General features: G+C 36.8%; 1 protein-coding gene across 1 annotated transcript in view; it reads left to right on the top strand.

Moving 5' to 3' along the window:
• The window catches only part of MIPEP (mitochondrial intermediate peptidase), a 66,263-nt gene that overhangs the window by 37,066 nt on the left and 10,236 nt on the right, over positions 1–18,961 (top strand). Inside the window, exons 15-16 of the mRNA XM_040056760.1 lie at positions 1,741–1,815; positions 7,444–7,563. Of these exons, the coding sequence (XP_039912694.1) occupies positions 1,741–1,815; positions 7,444–7,563 (195 nt within the window). The remainder of the gene's footprint in view (positions 1–1,740; positions 1,816–7,443; positions 7,564–18,961) is intronic.

Genomic DNA, 18,961 nt, shown 5'->3' with positions numbered 1-18,961 from the left:
TCTTGCAGACTCTTGCTGAAATTACCAGTATTTTATTCAGTCTCTAGAACTTCTCTTGCCATCATTTAATATAGAAGAAAATATAAAATTGAAATACCATTATGTTAAAAGAGTTTGTTTGACCTTACTGGTAGGAGAAATCTTGACTTTAACACTCTTAATTAATATATTTGTAAAACATACATATTTACTGTTGGTAAGCTTTTAGTTGTTCAGGTCTTTAACACTGAAAAACTACAGTTTAAGAATTTCCATCCAGTTTCCTCATATTTTGCTGTATCCAACATACAGATGCCCCTAGAAGAAATCAGTTTCGTTTATTTCTATGGTGTACTAGTTTATTAGGGAAAAAAAGCCTCCAAAAATCTGCCATAACTTGCTGATGCGTTTTGTGCTTAACAAAATCTGTTCAAAATTCTGTAGGTTTCCTTGTTGAAAGTGTTACTGCAAACCCAGATGTACTTTAGTTCCAAAATGAAAAGACATTGATGGGTGAGACAGAGACATTCATAGAACAGGGATAATAATTGTCCAAGCAAAATATTTTAACCAGTTGTAACTTTTTTTCTACTTTGCTTTCTGCCTTATTAAATTCTCTGGTTTTATGCTATGCTTGACCTAGCTAACTTTGGACTTGGAGAATAGGTTGCAAGCCTAAGCAAGAGTGCAACCAGAAGACTTTTCTTACCTGCTTTATTCTAGAGTCAGTTGATAAAATTTTCTTCATTTAGGTGTAACTTCTCTAGAGCTGGGCTTTTATTCTGTGAACGTTGTCTTGAGTTCATACTGTTTGCTGAGAATCTAAACATATGGCTCTGTCGTATTTGTAGACTTTCTTGAATGCTTCAACACACTATGAAAGCATAGGTATGATTTTAGAGTCAAGTTTAATACCCAGCATCTCTATAACATTGTACAACTTGTAGTATCTTTCTTAATATTTTAGCTAGAATGCGGTTATTTTAACCATTTTTCATTTGTTTGGTTAAGGAAGCTGCTAGGAAAAAAAAATGTTTGTTAGGAAAAACATCTAGAGAAAAGCTTCAGCAAGTGGTGGAAGAAGTGTAAGGTCAAGAATTCATAGACAGATGTTCTTAAAAATCTGGCATTAAAAGTCTTTGGATGTATTTGCAGACATCTGGATGGAAAGTCAGAAAGTTTGTTTAACGACTTGAAAAGTGTTTCTGACTTTTCAGTATGTGGTGGCATGGATAATTTTATTGCCATAGATGTGGAATAAATGTAACTCTGTTAAAAATTTCAAAGGGTAGGTATTTACTATTGAGTACAACTAAATATTTTTATGTGGGTTAGGGTAGACGGTCTGATGCTCTCTCATTTGAAGTTATGAAAACTCAGTATTATTAAGCTCAGTATTATGAGTTATATGATGTGGGACGACTTTAGCTACCCTTCTTTTCTTTTCTTTACATCTAAAAATAGTAATACCATCTGTAACAGTCGTATAAGGGAATATGGAATCAGTTTATGGAAAAACAAACAGATTTTACTTAGTGATTTCTATGTTGCTGTATGGATTAATGCTGATATCTTAATTGGCCATTTAATGCTTTGCTCAGCAAATATTTCCTTCCTCAATTGAAAGCACTTCAAATGTGCTTTATTGCCACCAGGGGTTTTTTTGTATCTTCAGCCTCTTCTAGTAATCTAGTAATTTTAAATGCAATTTACAAATAAAGAGTAAGTCTAAATGTGATTTTATTTTTTTATTTTTTCAAGCCGCTACCAAAAAACATGGTGTCAAGACTATGTGAGTCCAAAAAGGTGTGTGCTGCAGCTGATATGCAACTCCAGGTATGTGTTTCGCTTTCTAGTTACTACTCTCTATTCAGCACTTAGAAAACGTATTTTAGTTCCTCTAATTTGATCAATTTTTTTATTTTAATGCAGATGTGTTATCTAAGTATATGCAAATTAATTAAAATTAATTTTTATATTAAGTGTTATGATGGTTTTTCTGAACATATTCTGTCTGCTTAAACCTAAATGCATATATCTATAGGAAAATATAATGAAAACCACAGCTTTTGAAAGTAGTTGGATTATCAGGATTCCCAAATGTAGTTTAAGATTGAATTCTTGAATTAATGGAATCATTTAAGGAGAATTTGAAGTAGAGGAATTACTGTGTACCTTGGATCATTAAAATATAGTAGAACTGAGAGATACAGGCCACCATAGTAAAACTAAGCCAACATGTTTATTTACTAGGATGTGATTTGAGCTCCTCTTCTACAGCTCCAAAGGAAAGTAGCCACTTGTCACATCAAAATTGCTGGCTGAGCTGTAAGGATGTAATACTTCTCTCTCATGGTGTTAGGAGAAGTAACTAAATTCATGAGCCTTTATTTTCTGTGGATAGGTGTGATTGATTAGTCATTTCCATAAACAATCAGTGAAGCTGTTCAAAGGAAGGAAATTTGGCTTCTATCTAAAATGTTATTTGGCCTTTTTCAGTCCTGCAACAGCAGTTCTTAGATGTGTACAGTAGAATTGGCATCCAGCCACTTTTGTTTGTTTGTTTGTTTTGGGTGTTTGGTTTTTTTGGGGTTTTTTTTTTTTTTTTTTCAGTGAGCATTTGGCTGCCTTTAGTGTCCTACAAGTTTCTGCTGTGTGATTTTTGTGATTTTCTTCTTTGTTTTGCCTTAAGCCCAAAACATATAGTTTTTCCTTCTACAGTTGACCTAGTGTTTAGGTGAGATAACTCTGCTAGTACCTTAGTGAAGGTTATTTACTGAGATGTGGAGAGAAACAGATCTACAGATCTTTGGTATTTCAGTTGCCAAGTGATCACAACCCTGTCTACAAACATGAGTTGGGCTGGTTAACTGAAGTTGATCTCGAAGAGAAACTTAAATATTTGCATTTTTCTCTGTGCAGTTACACTGAAGACTTTAATCAGAAGTCTAGAGTGTGGACCTGTAAGTTGTGTACATGTCATTTACAGTAGTCAAAGCCAGCCTGAACATTGCCTTCTGTGTATACACGTATTTTTCATTGGTTAAACTTAATGGACTTTTGAATTGTGCTTTCAGTGCTGTGCTGGCTGTCAGCAGCTCGTGTTGGCTGGGCAGGTACTATCTGTGGCTATACCTCTGTGACGTGAAAATATAATTGCATCCTCTTTGCAGGTCTGATTTTGAAATGCACACTGCTGGCTTTGGAAGATTCTCATAGAGATGTCTCATAATCTAGAAAGAATGTGGGCAGGAATATAAATAATTAATACAGGAGGTTTTTATTGGGAAAAAAAATTCTGGATTGAAATAAAATTTATACTGTGAATGCTTAATCATGGACCTTTACTCAGGAGGGCACAGCTCATGTACAGATGAGTAACCACCAAAGTGTTGATCAAGTCCTTTCACATGCACCCTTGCTTTTCCGATGTCTCTGTCCATAACAGCTGTGTATCAATCTGACAGGTTTCCTTTCAACTTTTTATATGTGTTTGGTATGATCTTGTCAAGGTTTGAGACCAAGTTAGCATTGTGGAGGATAAATGGGCTTGGATATTGAGCAGTATAAGTCACAAATATATTCACAAGTGACATTCACAAGCCTCCCTGTTCTGTGGTGCAGGAGAGAGTACTCCAAAAGGAGAAGACATTGCATCTGTTTGTGCCCAGGCTGTGTAATGCCCCTGCTACTGTTGGCCCTGAGCTGCTCCTGGGGCCTCTTTAGAGTCTGTACTGGAGTCACTCCACACCCCATGGCTCAAGAACACCCACTTATGGTGGGCTCAAGTTCCCGTGGGTGCCTGATGATTGACTGGTGATGGCAGTGATGCAGTGATTTAGCGGGCTGCTTGCCATCAAAGTTTTCTTGTGTAAATTAAATTCAGCCAGTTTCAACCTGTGCCAAACGACCACAATGCCATACTGAATAACATTAATAATTTCCTACTTTCAGCATTATGTTTTTGGAGGTGCCAGGTGTAAAACGTGCAGAAGTGTGCACGCATTTCACCGAGACAGATTGGCAGAGCTGTTCTGTTGAACAGTTCAGAAAAAAATGTCCCAGAGAAGTTGAAAATCTAATACATTCCATTTTAGAAGTGCATACTGTTACTCATACAGATTAAAAAGTATAATAATTAATTGAAGCAAAATATATTTTAATTTGCAGATTCCAAAGTCTATATGTGCTGCTAGCTATATGCCTGAAAATACTGTGAATTATGATTCTAATACTGATCTTCAGACTTTGCAAAGACTGTATTCTGTATTGATGGTTAGATGCAATGTTAGCTATATTTGACCTTTAAAAGAAGAAAAAATGGTGACAAATATTCCAGCAGTGTGGAAAACACTGGAGGTTCTTTTGTGGTCTGTTCAGAAAATAAGTCTATTGGCACATGAAAGTAAGAAATATTGCTGCTTTTTTGTAACTATAATACCTCTGAATTTTCTTTTAGGTTGTGTAACCAGTTTACTCAGAAGGAAAGATAGGCGAGTCCATACATCTTCTCCTAAGGCTTTTGCCAGGCAGATTGAATCCCAGAGTCTTTAGTAATGACTTCAGTGGAAAATGGCTAAGTGTGTGCATTTTAGTGCTAGTAAGCAGACAAAGAGCTAGAAAGAACTGGAATCAAGTGAAGCTAATAATTACCAATGTAAGTGCAAAATAGAGAGATAGTATGAAGATAAATAACTATTTAATGGCGTTTTTATATTTTTAAGTCTTTTGAGAGATGTGTTTTACTGAAATTAGAAATCGTGTTCTACCTACTGCTTGATATTAAGTATTAGCTTGCTCCTCAGCAGTATCACCTAAAATCATGTGGTCCTGGGATGTGTTTCCCTTTCCCATTTCAAAGGCTTGTATAAACAGACACAACTGTGGTTTGTAGATGGAAATGCATATGGCTGTAAAGTTCATCCAAGTTTATTTTCAGGGTTGGTTTTCTTAACCGTGCTGTCCAGGTGGCCTGGCTCATAGCTTTCTTCCCACACTGTACGTGTGCCAGGATCAAGGGAGAGCTTATAGCTGACTTCAGTGACTCATTTCCCTGTCACCACATTGTTCTTTAGGCAGAACATTTCACTGGCCTTCAGCTGACATTTCCCCACTTCCTAGCTGTGAGTTGAGCTTTTGCTCCTTGACCACAAACTACTTGACTCCAGATTTCACTTTAGAGATGGTCCCCTGCAATGCAGATGCAGTTCCCCCATCTTGGGAAGGAATACAGAAGAGCAGCTGCAGACTGGTCCAAACAAAGATGGGAGATAGAAAAAAGAGGATCAAGGCTGTGCTGAAGCTTGACACTAAAGTCAAAGTTCCTCGTGTTTGATTTGGGTTTTGTAGAGAGGAGAGGGGACGCTGGTGTGAAATGACTGCTGCAGAGTTAAAAAGGTCTAAGGTGATAGGAGAAAGTGAGGACTCTTGCATCTGGTAATTTTCAGGTCTATTCATGGTACTTACTGTGGGTCATACTCTCAGTCACCCTTGCTACCATAAGCCTTTACCTTTTGTTAAACTGTGTAAAAAGAATAAATGGGTGGGATTCTAGTGACTAGGAATGCAAAGCCATTGTAAAGCCTCTTTCTCTTCTTAGATAAATAAGAGGAAAAAAGTATTGTAGTTTTTGCAGTGTAGTGTAGGTTTCTCTTTATATTTTTAGTCTGAACAGGTGCTTGCTGCCTACTCTGTATTTGTAGATGGACAATGTGGAGTGCTTACATGTCTTGTTCAGTGTTGCTACCTGGGTCACAAAACTTGCAATGTCATTAATGGGCGATTGTGCAAGTTGAGTCTTACTGACCTTTCTTATCCTCATTAGGCATGTAGGAAACAAGCAGGAAATCTAGGAGTAGCTCCTGTAGGTCACGGTTTATTCACCCCCCTGCTTATAACTCTTTTTCTTGGAAAAAAATCAATGTGCACATTTTTTATTTGTCAAGAGAGATTGTCAAAGGGTTTATCAGAATTCTGTACGTTACAGAACATATTCTTCTTATTCAAACAGAAGAAATGTACTCCTTCGGAAAGAGTCACAATTTTGGTGAAACTACATGTTGTGTCCAGAACAAATAAAAAGATGCTGAATTCTGTTAAATTATTGAAGAGTTCAGAATGATTTGTACTAAAATTTCATAATAAAGAATCTTTCCAGAGGTTCAGGGGTTTGTTTTATTTTGATAACTTAAAACATCCAAACAACTTTTTCTCCATAAAATTTTGTGGTTATAGTTCCTGGAACTGTGTCATTGGGGATGTATTGCACTCTGGGAGTGTGACTGGACTTGAATCTCTAGCCAGATTATTTGCTTTATTCCTTGCACAAAATCTTTTTGAGGCTTCTTGTTGTCAACTTTCATATTAAATTTGCCTACCACAGGATGACCTGGCCTCTTCCCTTAAACATCTGGATCCATCAAACTTCTCAAAAATATCTTGTGTTGCACATCAGTGGGTGTCCTCTGTCTGCCTTGCACTTCCACAAAATAGGAAATCTTCATGCTAAAAAAAAAGGCTGCAATAATTTCTTCTGTCCATGCCTGTTTCATGTTTTCTGTTACAGTGCCAGGGACCTGGCTTTGCTGTCTTTGCTTGGAAAGTCTTTTTAGTGGTTCAGCTTTCCCACTCTCTGAACACCTCAGTAATCTGGTCATGAGCCTGCGTTCTGCTGTCGTTCACGTGCATAAGAATTGCTTATGGAGCAGCTTTTACTTCTGTCAAAGTACCCCCCTGGTGCAGCGTGCTTTGAGCTAAGCTTACACTTTAGCAATTTATTGCTCTGTTGGTGAGAGCTAAAATAAAGGAAGAATCTGCCTTAGTACTATGCAGTTGCAGGGCTCTAGCAGAAACTCAGTAGCATCAGCAGCTCTGTGTAGTGGGCATGGTGCTTTTAGGTAAAAGCTTAGACTTGATAATCTTGGAGTTCTTTTCCAACCTCACTGATTCTGTAATATTCGTAACATAATTCTTATGTTCACTGCCTAAGCCATAACTTGCCCCTGCGGGGGTGAAATGTTCTCATGGCTGTATGTACACTTCTTGAAATAGCTTATTTTGCATTGTCCACGTTAAATAACTTTAAAATAAATAACAGAAAAATAGGGTTTTTTTATTAAATCTGTTTAAAAATACTTTTCGTGTAATGTGGAATTGTTGGAGGGCCTTAGGGGCAGATCTTACTTTATTTAAAAAATGCAGACAATTTAGTACTCCCAGTGTGCTAAGTGACCTAAACATGGATTTATGAAAGGCCATGATGGTGGTGGTTGGTGTTCTCCAAAAACCTCTTTCTCTCCTTGTATAGCACTGGTATCTTATACTAATGATAGAAGATTTCCAAACCATATATATTTAAACTATTGCTTCTCCCTAGTCCATCTCTCATGTTCTTTTCTTTGTGTCTTTATTGGTTTTCATATGCCAATAACATTTGCCAAAGACAAATGCATTTTCTCTCTTCAGGTATTTTATGCTGTCTTGGACCAAATCTACCATGGCAAACACCCTCTGAAAAAGTCAACCACAGAAATTTTAAAGGAAACACAGGAGAAAGTTTATGGATTGCCATATGTACACAATACAGTGAGTAGCAACAGAATAACTGTATAAACTGCACCTTTTCTTTGATAGCAAATTAATACCCTTTCCCTGTTCCTGACTCTTGCCCTCCACACTTACATACTTCTTGCTGTATTGTTGTATTGAAAGAGGTTTCTTTCTTTCACTCACTTTATCCAGAAAGTACTGTGCTGGAAATTCTCAGCCTAAAATCAAAATTTAATGAATGTACTTGGTTTTGTATAGGTATAGCCTCATAATGATGAACTTCATTACCTTGCTTTTGTTTTCTTAGTAAAGAAGGCACTGGAAACAATATATTGGAAAGAGGACTTATTCTAACTTTTCAAAGGTTGCTTATAAAAGGCAGCAAAACACTGTGCTGCACATTGGTGTTTGTATGCGGTCAGCATACAAAGAAAGTGTGAAGCAGGAAATGGAAGAGTGTTTTTTTCACTGTATTCCCGTGAGCACTGTCATGTAATTTATCATTTCATGTGTTATCTGAAAGTGTAAAAGCTTAGAGTTCTACTGAGCTATGTAATTTTGATCTTCATCATGACATGTCTCTTCTGTACTTCACGTGACAGCCAAAGGTACAGTTTGCGTAGACAGCAGTCACGGGATTTCCTGGTCTGTGTGAAGCTGAATTCCCACCTGGAGCTTGGCCCCCGCAGTCACTGTTTGACACTGTGCTCAGAATACCCAAATTATTTTTCTGCTTCTCATAAAATGTACTTTTCTCCTTAGCAAAATGTGTATTTCCTTCTCTGAGAACTGTGTTGGGAGTTCCATTTCCTTGTCAAAACTCTACTGCTGCTGCTCACACCTTGTAGCGTTACGTCTTGTAGTGTTACAAAAGTGTTCCATCTTGTAGTGGCACTAGGATCATTCTGAAGTGGGACAGCAAGTTTTGGCCTGGAACTTAGTCTCAGCAAAAACTACTGTGAATTTATGAATAGTCAGAAAGTCTATGTTTATATTTATTGAATGTAGAATTACTGTCAAGAACTGTAAGAGTTTAAATTTCAGTAAAACATAATGAAAAATTGCATTAGAATAACATTAGTACTCTGTAAAGTAATGAATGTCTGTAGTTTGTCTTGCTGTTCTTTCTTCTGAACTTGAGACATGTTTGCATTTGAATTTGTAGTCCAGATAAAAATGCCTTGAAAGTAAAGGTTGGGTTTTTTAAGTAAAGAAAATATATTTCTTTCTTTCATTTGATTTCAGAGCTAGACATGGAAATATAGTAGTAAGGACCAGTTTCTATTTTCATCTGTTATTTGGCTAGGTACTTACAGAGCTGGCAGAGAAAACAAAGTGTTTTGATTATTTGAATTTTATCTGTTCTCTATACATTTAGATTCAGTTATGTATTTCTAAGTCAGGCTTCTATATCTTCAGTTAGTAGTGCTGAGTAAGAGTAATTCTTCCTTAGGGAAGATCTTCACTGCATTAATGTGATTTTTCTGTAGCAGCATTATTTGTTAGGGCTGCAAGCATCCATTATTATCTCTTCCTAATAATCCCTAATTCTCTTTTACTGCTCTTGACAGACAAGTAAACTCAGTAAATATCCTCTGAATACTTGGTTATTGTGTAGACTTATTTTCTGAAGTAGAGCCACAGCCTGTGCCTTCAGCAGATGAATTTCTGTAGTTCTCAGGCGCAGCTCAGATAATAGGACAATTTTCATGTGTCTTTTTGTTACAGTGCTTTTCAAATGAAGCATGTAAACTACACCTAGTAAGTAAATGCTGCTGCACCTATGGGGTCTTATCTATTTAAGGTAAACCTAAGCATCATGCGTTAACGTGCCAACAGTAGGAGGGATAGTGCAAAAAAAGTCCTGTTGAGCAACAGTGGAAAATAAGTCCTGTTGAGGTGTATATTTGCCATTCAAACAGATTTTGCAGGCACTGGGGCAGCAGGCATTGCACACAGCAGTGTTTGCATTGGCTGTGTTGATGCAGATGGGCACGGGAGCTGGTGCCACATGCAAGGCAGAAAGGAAGTCAGATAGAAGCACAGGGAAGCAGCACCCCACTAGGCTTTGTTTGTCTGAAAAATGCAAATCTCAGTTTCTGGCTGGCCATTGCTTATCTGTTTGAAAGTATGCAGAGTTTACCGCTGGCTCCTGGAGGATGAAATTCCTCTGGGATTTCATTGCTCTGTTACTGAATCCAGAAGCTGATGACTGCCAGGCAGGGGGCAAGGAAATGTATCTGCCTGTTTTTTGTAATGTCTGGCAGTTTTGTTGCCAGAGGAGATTACTATTACTGAGTCTGGAAAATGAAGAGCAATTTTGCACAGGCTCGATTCTTGAGTCCTTATGATACCTTTAAAAAGCAAACATGTCTTCCTTTTGGTTCTTCTAAGGAAACAAGATAAACAAAATATTATTGGCCATACTTTTTCCAGCCATTTCTTCCTGAATGTACATTGTGTCAAAATCCGTGCACTGTGGGGAATTCAGTACCCTGCTTTTGCCCCAAACTGTTCTTCAAATCATAGCTTATTTCTTATCTCTTGTGAAGTCAGTTTTCATTTATTATGGCCTGCCTTGCAGTTGATGATTCTGTCTGCTTTTAGTGTGTCTCCTCTGGTCTCTACCTTTGTCCCTAGGATGCCCAGAGCAGCTTTTGAACATGTATCGGGTGACCCTTTGATCAATCTGAGACAAGATCAAAGTTTCTCCCCATAATCTCTTGCTTAGTTCCCCTTGTGTCCCCCAAGTTCAGACTTGAAAACTACTTTCCTTTGAGACAGTCAGCAAAACTTAATGGTGTGCCATTGCTAGTTCTTCGCCAAGCATAATAATTCCTATCTCCTGCTGAGGCCTTGGTTCAGTATTGTAACAGAAAATGACACACAGGGTAAACAGATTCTGCAATGATAGTGGAGTTTGCAGCCTCCTGCAGTTACAGGAAAGAGCTCTCAATAATTAAGTGGTTGTACAATAAACAGCAGCTGCCCAGATCATCATACCTGTGTTTTCTTTGTAAGTAGTTTTACTTATTGATTCTTATTTTCAGAAAATTATTATGGACTTACCTATTAATTGTCTGTGCATTGCAGTAACATTTTCTAATCTGGAATTTTGGTGGAAGATGCTGTTTTGAGTGTGACTGTGAGGAAAAATGGTTTTGAAGACTTAGGCATAGTGAGTCTACATTGTGTTTTTAGATCATTGCCAAATAGTCCATTTTGCATTTTTTAAAATTACGTGGTCTTCTGGTTGGCTTTTCTTCCAGAAACAGATTAATTTCTTGTGTGGTGCTTGAATACAAAGTGTGATGATGGAATTAACTCACACACATCATTATAATTATATTTGATAGGAGGCAACATGTTGGTATGTAGGTTGCCTTTGATATTTTTGGAACACTGAATATTTTGCTATATGCCTTTTTGTTTTAGCATATTAAAAATGCATATTTGTTCAGAAAGACCACCTTTACTGGTGCCATAAAATGTGCATCAAGTTATAAGTTTAATTGTGGTTATATAGTTTTGTCCAGAGTGCAAGTTTCTTTGGCAGCATGGCCTATGGTTGCTAGTGCTTGGAAAAACCAAAACACCTGTGAGACCAAAAACGTTAGCCAACCAAGTTTGCCAACAGGAGACAAGGCAGGTATTGTCTGAGATACCCTAGAGCAAATATGTGCATGAAAATGGCGTATCACCAATGTGCTTGTTAGTCGGTCTTCTTCCTGCAGCTGGGAGGACTCTGCCCAGACAGGGATCCTGACCTTGGAAGGCTCCACCTAGGTCCCTGTCTTGACTTGCCATGCTTGTGTCTGTCATGACAAAGGAAATCAATGGATGAGATGCAACCTATCATTTGGAGTGCTTGCTCAGGGAAGCTGTCAGGCACTATGGGAAGATGTGGCTTGCCATAGGTGCTGAAAACACAAGTTTTTCATTAACAGGCAGCAGACAGGAGCATGGGTGTTTGGTCAGCTGAGGAGGAGTTGATGTCGATAGGTAGAACTGGCTTCTCTACAGAGAGAAAATTTTTTGCATCCCACATAGCTGCCATGAGCCAAAGCCTCCTATTTTGGTGTTGTTCAAGAAAACCTGTGTGCAAGAGAGTGTAGTTTTAACAAGCTTATTCCTCAGCCTACTGAGGGCTGGCTGGCAGTTTGGGTGAAGTATCTTGTTTTAGGATCTACCATCTGCATTCTTGTGGCATCTGTTGTTTTAGGATTTCTTGCTCGGTTTTTGGAATAGCTACTAATGTGCAGTTATATATAACTCTGTTTCAGTATGTGAATTTCATGTGAGTATCAGTAATGCATATAAAAAGAGTAAATAGTCATACTGAGCAAGCTGGCTTAAAGTAAATAAGTGATAACCTTTAACCTTTGATGGTAAAAGTGTATTGAATTATGAAAACTTAACTCAAGTGGTGAACATAAATCTTAAAATTATTGGTAAGGAAGGCTAAGTAGTGGCTGCCTATTACATTTGAAACTGTAATTTCACTTCATATTTTTTCTGTCTAAAACCTTCCAAAATTTATTTTAGATTTATTAGGCTAAACTATTAGAATCTAAGTAACCTTAGAATCTAAGCAAAACTGAAGGCCAGATTAAAGGAAATGTAGGAAAAAAAAAAAAAAAAACACAACAGATAAAAGCTAGAATGGGTGTTATTGGCAAAGAGCTTAAAAAAAAACAAAACAAAACAATTCTGGTTGGCAGATGAGGGAATAAAATTTATGGTGCTAATCCGTAAGATGCTAAAAAGAGCTTGGTGGGAGAAAAAGCCTGTACATCTGACTGTCTGAGAAAGGGAGGTTATTAGAAAAGTAAAAGTAATATAAAAGTGCAAAAAACAGAGTACAGGGTAAGTTCTAATGAGCCAAAAGTAAAACTGTGGAAGTTTCAAGCAGCTTAGAAGCCAAACCCAGCAATAACGATTAAAAACAATGCATCAGAAAGAGGAAGGCTGCCAGATATTTGCTGGAACTGGAACACAGCTAAGTATGATGATTCAAAAGACATTATGTAGTTATCCAAGAGACTGAACCAAGGATACAAACCATCCTCTGATGCACAAAAGCTTTGGCAGTAAAGGACCAAGCCCTTTAAAACTTTATTAAGATCATAAAAAATAGAAACCATTATATGACTAGAGATAGTGACTAAAAGAATGCAAGAATTCAGAACAAAAAAGGCTAGAAATGCTGAGTTGCAAATAGCAAGTAAAGAAGGTAATAGAATTCCATAATTACTCAAGAAGCAAGAGGAAAGTGGGAGAAAGAACAACAATAAATTTCAGAGAAAGCAATGATATTCTATTCTGCCTTGTCGTTTTTTGAACAATAAGTGAAATTCGATTAGATAAGTAATACATGCAATTTTTGAGATGGATTGAAACAGTACTGAGATTATGGAATAAAACAGAATAACTAAGTTAGGTGTAGTCAGATCGTTGGAATATTTAAGCTTGTCAAAACAGTCAGTGACTTGGAGGAATTACCGCTCACAAACTCATGGAAAAGTAGTAGTGTTATGATAACTACTCTTATGAAGGGAGAGGAACTTGGGAACTGTAGACTAATTGTTCAGATTTTGTCACTCAACAAGGAGTAGAAACAATTATTAAGCAGCTCGTAAGTACCTTGAGGACAATCAAGTGAGCAAAATAACCCCGGTTTTGTTAACAACTTCCTAAGATGAAAAAAAATTCACTTCCTTCCTAAGGCATTGATTGGTCTTGGAAACAGGTTGTAAGTAATTGATAGCATAGCTATGTTTTGTAAGCTTTCTGACACTTGCAAATCATAGCTGTAGAGCCAAACTGTAGATTTGTGGCTGAGCCAACACACAGAAAGCATGCTGACAAAGCAGGTGAAAGCTTAGTGTCAGACAGGGACATTTTAAGTGGACATCACCAAGAATCAGTCCAGACTGGAAACATTGAACTACAAGGAAAGTTAAGGAAATCCAGTATTTGGCTAGAAAAGAGAAATTCATATGAGCACACATGAATGGTATTGAAAACCTTTATGAAAAAAATTATTTGGATTTGAGGCTGTGATTATTTGTTTCTTATTAATGAGAAAATAGAATGGGAAAAATTATATCATTTATAGCAAATGTGACTATGGGTAGTATCTAATCTTTTAAAGTATTATTATTTTTTTCCCTCATTTGTTGAAGAGGGAAGCAGACACCCAGTATGTCTTGCATCTCTCTTACAGATAGTTTTAAAGAAACCACTGTTGTAGATCGCAGAGACCTAAGTTTCATAGTAAAGCCAGAGAACCTTCAGAGAGGGTGGCTTTTCCGCTTTTTCTCCCTCTGCAGTTACTTGAGAGATACTGATGTTACTCATATTGCACTTTTTTGAGTTTTGAATAGAGATGAAGTCATATGTTAGTACTCAACCCCTTGAAGTTTGTGTAACCCCTTCAAGGTAATTTTTTACCTTGCCATGTTGGAAACTAAAGTTGTTTATACAGGGTGCAAGTCCCTGGATTAGTTTTCATAGGAGCCTTCTTAAAAGTATACTGTAAAATCAAGTTGAAGTGTCTGGATCTGAGGAAAAGATTAATAAAGGAATGCACTGTGAACTCTGTGGAAGTGATAGTTCTATAAATAATTAATAGCTAAAAGCCATTTCAAGAAGATTGGTGCCCTGCTGAGGTCAGTATTAAAGTAGATGCTGGGACTTTCAAAAGCTCTTAAAGTCACCTTTCAAGGTTTGTTTAGGTTTCTGTCTTTGTGGAGTTGAGTTCATTTTATGATAAAGAAAATGCTGATAGCAGATACTGTGAAGATTTGTTTTCCAGTGGTTATATGACACTATTCACTGGGCAACTATCTACAGCAGTAGAGTGTTTACAGATATCATAAGATATGAAGCACTTTTAAGGAAATTTTTTCCAAGTGTTAGCCCTGTGAAACTCAAACATACTTTAGTGATAGTATTTACCATATTTATCATGTGGTAGGCCATTTTAAGGAACGGTGTAAGAAGTAGTTGCATACGTCTCCTGTTAACATTTTGAATATATATTGTACATATATATGGAAACACATAGAGCTTCATCTAGTTTGATATAGTTCTGTTTTCATGGCTCACATGCTCTTTTTCCCCCCTGAGTTGCACTACTGGAGCTATATTTGCAGTGATAAATACAACTGAATACATCATTGCCATAAACACAGCCTAGAGAGTCTGAAAGGAAGTTCTCTTCAAATGCAGTGGGAGACTGTCCTTTCTATGAAAAGTCAAAACAGAAAAGAACCAGACAGAGGAACTATTAGCTGTGGGTGGGGTGTGCTGATTGTAAATTCTTTAAATTCACACCGCAATTGTGGCAGATTGAGGATTAAGGCTTACGATGCCTTAAATCCATTTCTCGAATGACTCTAGCCAAAGATAGTAAATAAACAGTACTGTAAACAGGTAGTGATTTCATCTTCCAGTGTTGGTTCAGATACTTGATTAACTTGTACTTGCAAATATATTTTGCAGTTACCATGTTGCTTAGGTATTTCTTGGTTTTTGTAAGGCTTATCTTAAGCAGCGTTCATGATGTTTATTGTAAAATAATAAGTCAATACTTAAAATCAGGTTTAACTGGAAGAGTAGTATAGAAAATTTGGGCTTCAGTGCAAGTCTGTACCCAAAGGAACCTGATTTTGTTTATCTCAGACTTAGGAATTTAAAGCTTAGGCAATAATAGACATTACTAATGGTAATTGAAGAGGGGGTATTACATGTGTATGTATATATCTGTGTAGAATTGCATGGTATGACATGAAGAATTTGAAGATCGTATGTTTGCAAATTTCTTATATTTTACTTCAAAGACTGGTTACAATGTTTACAAGTAACACTGTCTCTTAACTTGTTCAAATAAGATCAGTTAAAGGACACAACAAAGAATCCATTTTCATATCTCTTTGTCTCTTAAAGATTGTGAAGCAATGCAAATCATACATACAGATTGTTGATGTCAGTGTTCTTTATTATCACCCATATCCCCTTCCTTCAGTCCCTTTTTTGGGAGAAGAGAGTATAGAGTAAATAGTTCTAAATGATTTTGCTATAAGCAGCTCAAATTCATGAGTAGTTTATAAATAAAAATGAAATATTTTTCTTTAAGCAATTCAAGGACCATATGGTACATATCTAGAATCACCTAAGTGGTTAATTGCATGTTAAATTCCTTTCCTCTTCCTTAGTGTAAACAACTGCAAAAATATTTACATTCCCTGCCTTGCTAGATTTATTTATCATTTCATAACAAAAACATGGAAGTGTTACAAATTGAAATCTTAATCTCTTGCTTGACTCACTTTCTGAAATGTCAGCGGTGTCTCTGGTTTGGTTTACTTTGTGTTCTCTCCATTCCTAACACAGAAATGCACAGCCCTGGAAAACTGGAGAGTATTGATATTAGGTGAGTTAGAGGTGCAGCATGAGATGAGATTTCTTGAAATTAGTTTTCTGTTCTTCTAAGCAAGATTAGAAACTGCAGGAAAGAAAGTGGTTCTTTATTGCATTTTATTATTATTGTGAAACTCCAGAAGAACGATGATGTAATTCTATAAAACTTAGAGGGGTTGAGGTCAAAAAATTAAGAATGTAAGTTGACCAAGCAAGCCACTGCATACCTATGGAGAGAGTTCTTTCTACAGTCAGAGAATGCTCCAGCTTCTTCCTAGAGGTGACTACTGGCACAAACAGTTTGCAAACTCTGCACTCTGATACTCATTGAACCATTTCTTCAAGTGAGAATGAGTCAAGGACATCTCCAGAGCACTGGCCAAAGTGTGCTTGTCTGCATGGCAGAGCAGCGTTGTCTTGGGTTTCCACTGGTGCTGATAAACCTTGGCCTCAGCAGAGGGAAATAGCCTGTGCTGATTCCCATGCTAATCGCCCTTCTCTCCTGGCTCTGAGGAAACAGAGCCTGCAGCTTCCCCTTGACTCTCAGGAGTTTTCCAGCCGTGCTGATAGCTAAATTCAAGGGCATTAGGAGCAGTAGTATCAAGTTAGTGCCAGGGGTTCTCCACCCAGTAGCCGCTGAAGGAGATAAGTTGGCTGCTCCTTTGTTGGGTTTCCTGCCAGAGTGAGGTTTTAATTAAGAAGGGGGAGAGCACCAGATATCATCTCCATCAAATATTGTTCTTCATGGAAACAATTGCTCATTGACGTAATTACTGTAGCACACATCTTGTAATTAGAAGTCTTAAATGACAAAAATACTTCCCTTAATTTAGTATTGGGTCTTTTCAGGTTCTCACTTCTGTTTTTTGCAAAGCAAAATGGACATAAATATACTTTAAAGTACCTAAAGTCACAGCAGAAACTGTTGAAAGAATGTTTTGATAAGTCCAAGCAATAGTCAAGAATTTCTGTAGGATTTCTTTTCAAAAGATGCAGTAGGATTTTGTAGCATTGATTTCTGATGAAATTAGTGGGACCCCCCGGGAACAATGTTTTCCCACGCTCAAGGAAAAGCTAGCTTAGTACACATTAAGCTACCTACGGATTTTCTTTCAATTTTGTCGTTTTACCATCACATATACATTTTTGTATCAGATTATTTTTATGACAATGTTAACAGTTCTAAATTTAAAATTCAAGTAATTGAATCCTAAACTAATGTAGCCTGCAAAATAGTTTTGTTTAACTGATGCTACTATGTTAAAATGAATTGAAGGGACAACTTTTGAATAGAAGATGGGAGGTGGTGTAAATTATTCAGATTTCTCCTAAAGCAGTAATCCTATCCTTTCAAATGATAACAAGATAAATATTTCTGTCCTCTACTATAAAAGAGGCTTATGTGACTAGTTTGGGCAAAACACAGTTTAAGGTAGCTAAAGTAAAATGGACTGAATCTTACCCTAAGAATGTATTCTACAAAGACTTTAAAAAAAGTCTTGATAAGGTGTGAGAATGCAAAAGTATCAGTAAAGTATTTTTGTTTTCACATGATGGGGTGGAAAGCCATTGCACATGGAATTTTGGAAATGCATCAGACATGGTTATAAGAAAAGTTTGATAATGTTGGTGGGAAAAAAAAGCCTGTTTAATAACAACAGTGGATCATTCACACATCTTTATTGCAGTCTGTTGTGCTGAATAAAAAGCAGGCATGAACATGACCTGTGGATGGCATATTATCATAACCCATGGGCTATGCTGTAAAATGCACTGTTTTATAAACTCCTGGAATGGGTTCATGGAACTTTTTGAAGTAAGTGATTACTCAGAGTTTCATTAACTTTCTAGCTGCTTACCAAAAATATAACATTTAATAAGGAGACTGCCCTAGTTCTACGTGTCTAGCCTTTACCCTGTCCAAAAGAGAATTTGATTTTTTTTTTTAAAGGAATGACTCTTTGTTAGAAATAACACAAGAAATCAAGTTGTCTTATACCTGAATTTATTAAAATGAAAAAATGGTGTTTTATGGTACAAGGTCAAGAATTTAGTTTTAAATACATTTACAGTGATGGGGGATGTTCTTTTATTTATCATAGAACTTTTTAATGGAGCAGTAGCCTATATATTCTTGTGGTTTTTGAACATTTTATTGCCTAGATTGTAATCTCCTCTGTATGAAGTAGGAGGAGAGGAAGAGGGGTTTTTTTATGTGGGCAGATAGCACGTTGTGAATTAGGGTAGAGGATGGATGTTTTAATGTTTAAATATATTTTTATAGGTAGCTAAGTCCAGTCTTGAAAAGTTAATTGTTAAGACAACACAAAATCAGAAAATGTACTTGATTAATGTAATGGGTTCTGGGTAGTTTAGAAGATATGGGAGTTCGTGATCAAGAACTTTTTGTGAGGACTGGGACAAAAGTAGTGACAGGAAATGTTGACATGCTAGAGTTATTCATGCTCTAGATTGGGGAAAATTGATACAAATTAAAAAAATAAAATTAAATGTAGGCTTCAAATTCCAGTAGGGAATAGCAGTGTTTGTTATTGGTTTTCCTTTACTGCTGTTTGCAATGGGAAAACAGTCTTAGTTTGTTTGACTCATCTTTCATTTCTGTTTCTTGTTTTAGATTTTGTCCTGATCCAAATGAATTTTTGAAATTTCCGCTTCATCATATTTGCAAGCCTTCCCAGGTGCAGGGAGGGAGATGAGCAGTGTCATTCCTTGGTCTTTCTGTATCCTTTCCTTTTCTCTTTTGATAGGAAACAACGTGAAGTTTGTTAGTAAAGTTTAGGAGCAATGACAAGGTCAAACAATATTGAGCAGAGGGTACTGAAGCCTGTTTTAGGTGTAGACTTAGCTTTTTGGTCTTGGATAGATTGCTGAGAAGTTGTTCTTTTCTCCTTGCTTAATTGTGATACAGAGTTTCACAAACCCAATAAATGGAATAGTTGATCAATCTGGAAGTACAGATGAGCTGGTTTAGGTGCAGACCATTAAATGC

Source organism: Hirundo rustica, chromosome 2, assembly GCF_015227805.2.
Source record: "Hirundo rustica isolate bHirRus1 chromosome 2, bHirRus1.pri.v3, whole genome shotgun sequence".
NCBI lineage: Eukaryota > Metazoa > Chordata > Aves > Passeriformes > Hirundinidae > Hirundo > Hirundo rustica.
This window is presented reverse-complemented; position numbering and strand designations above follow the sequence as displayed.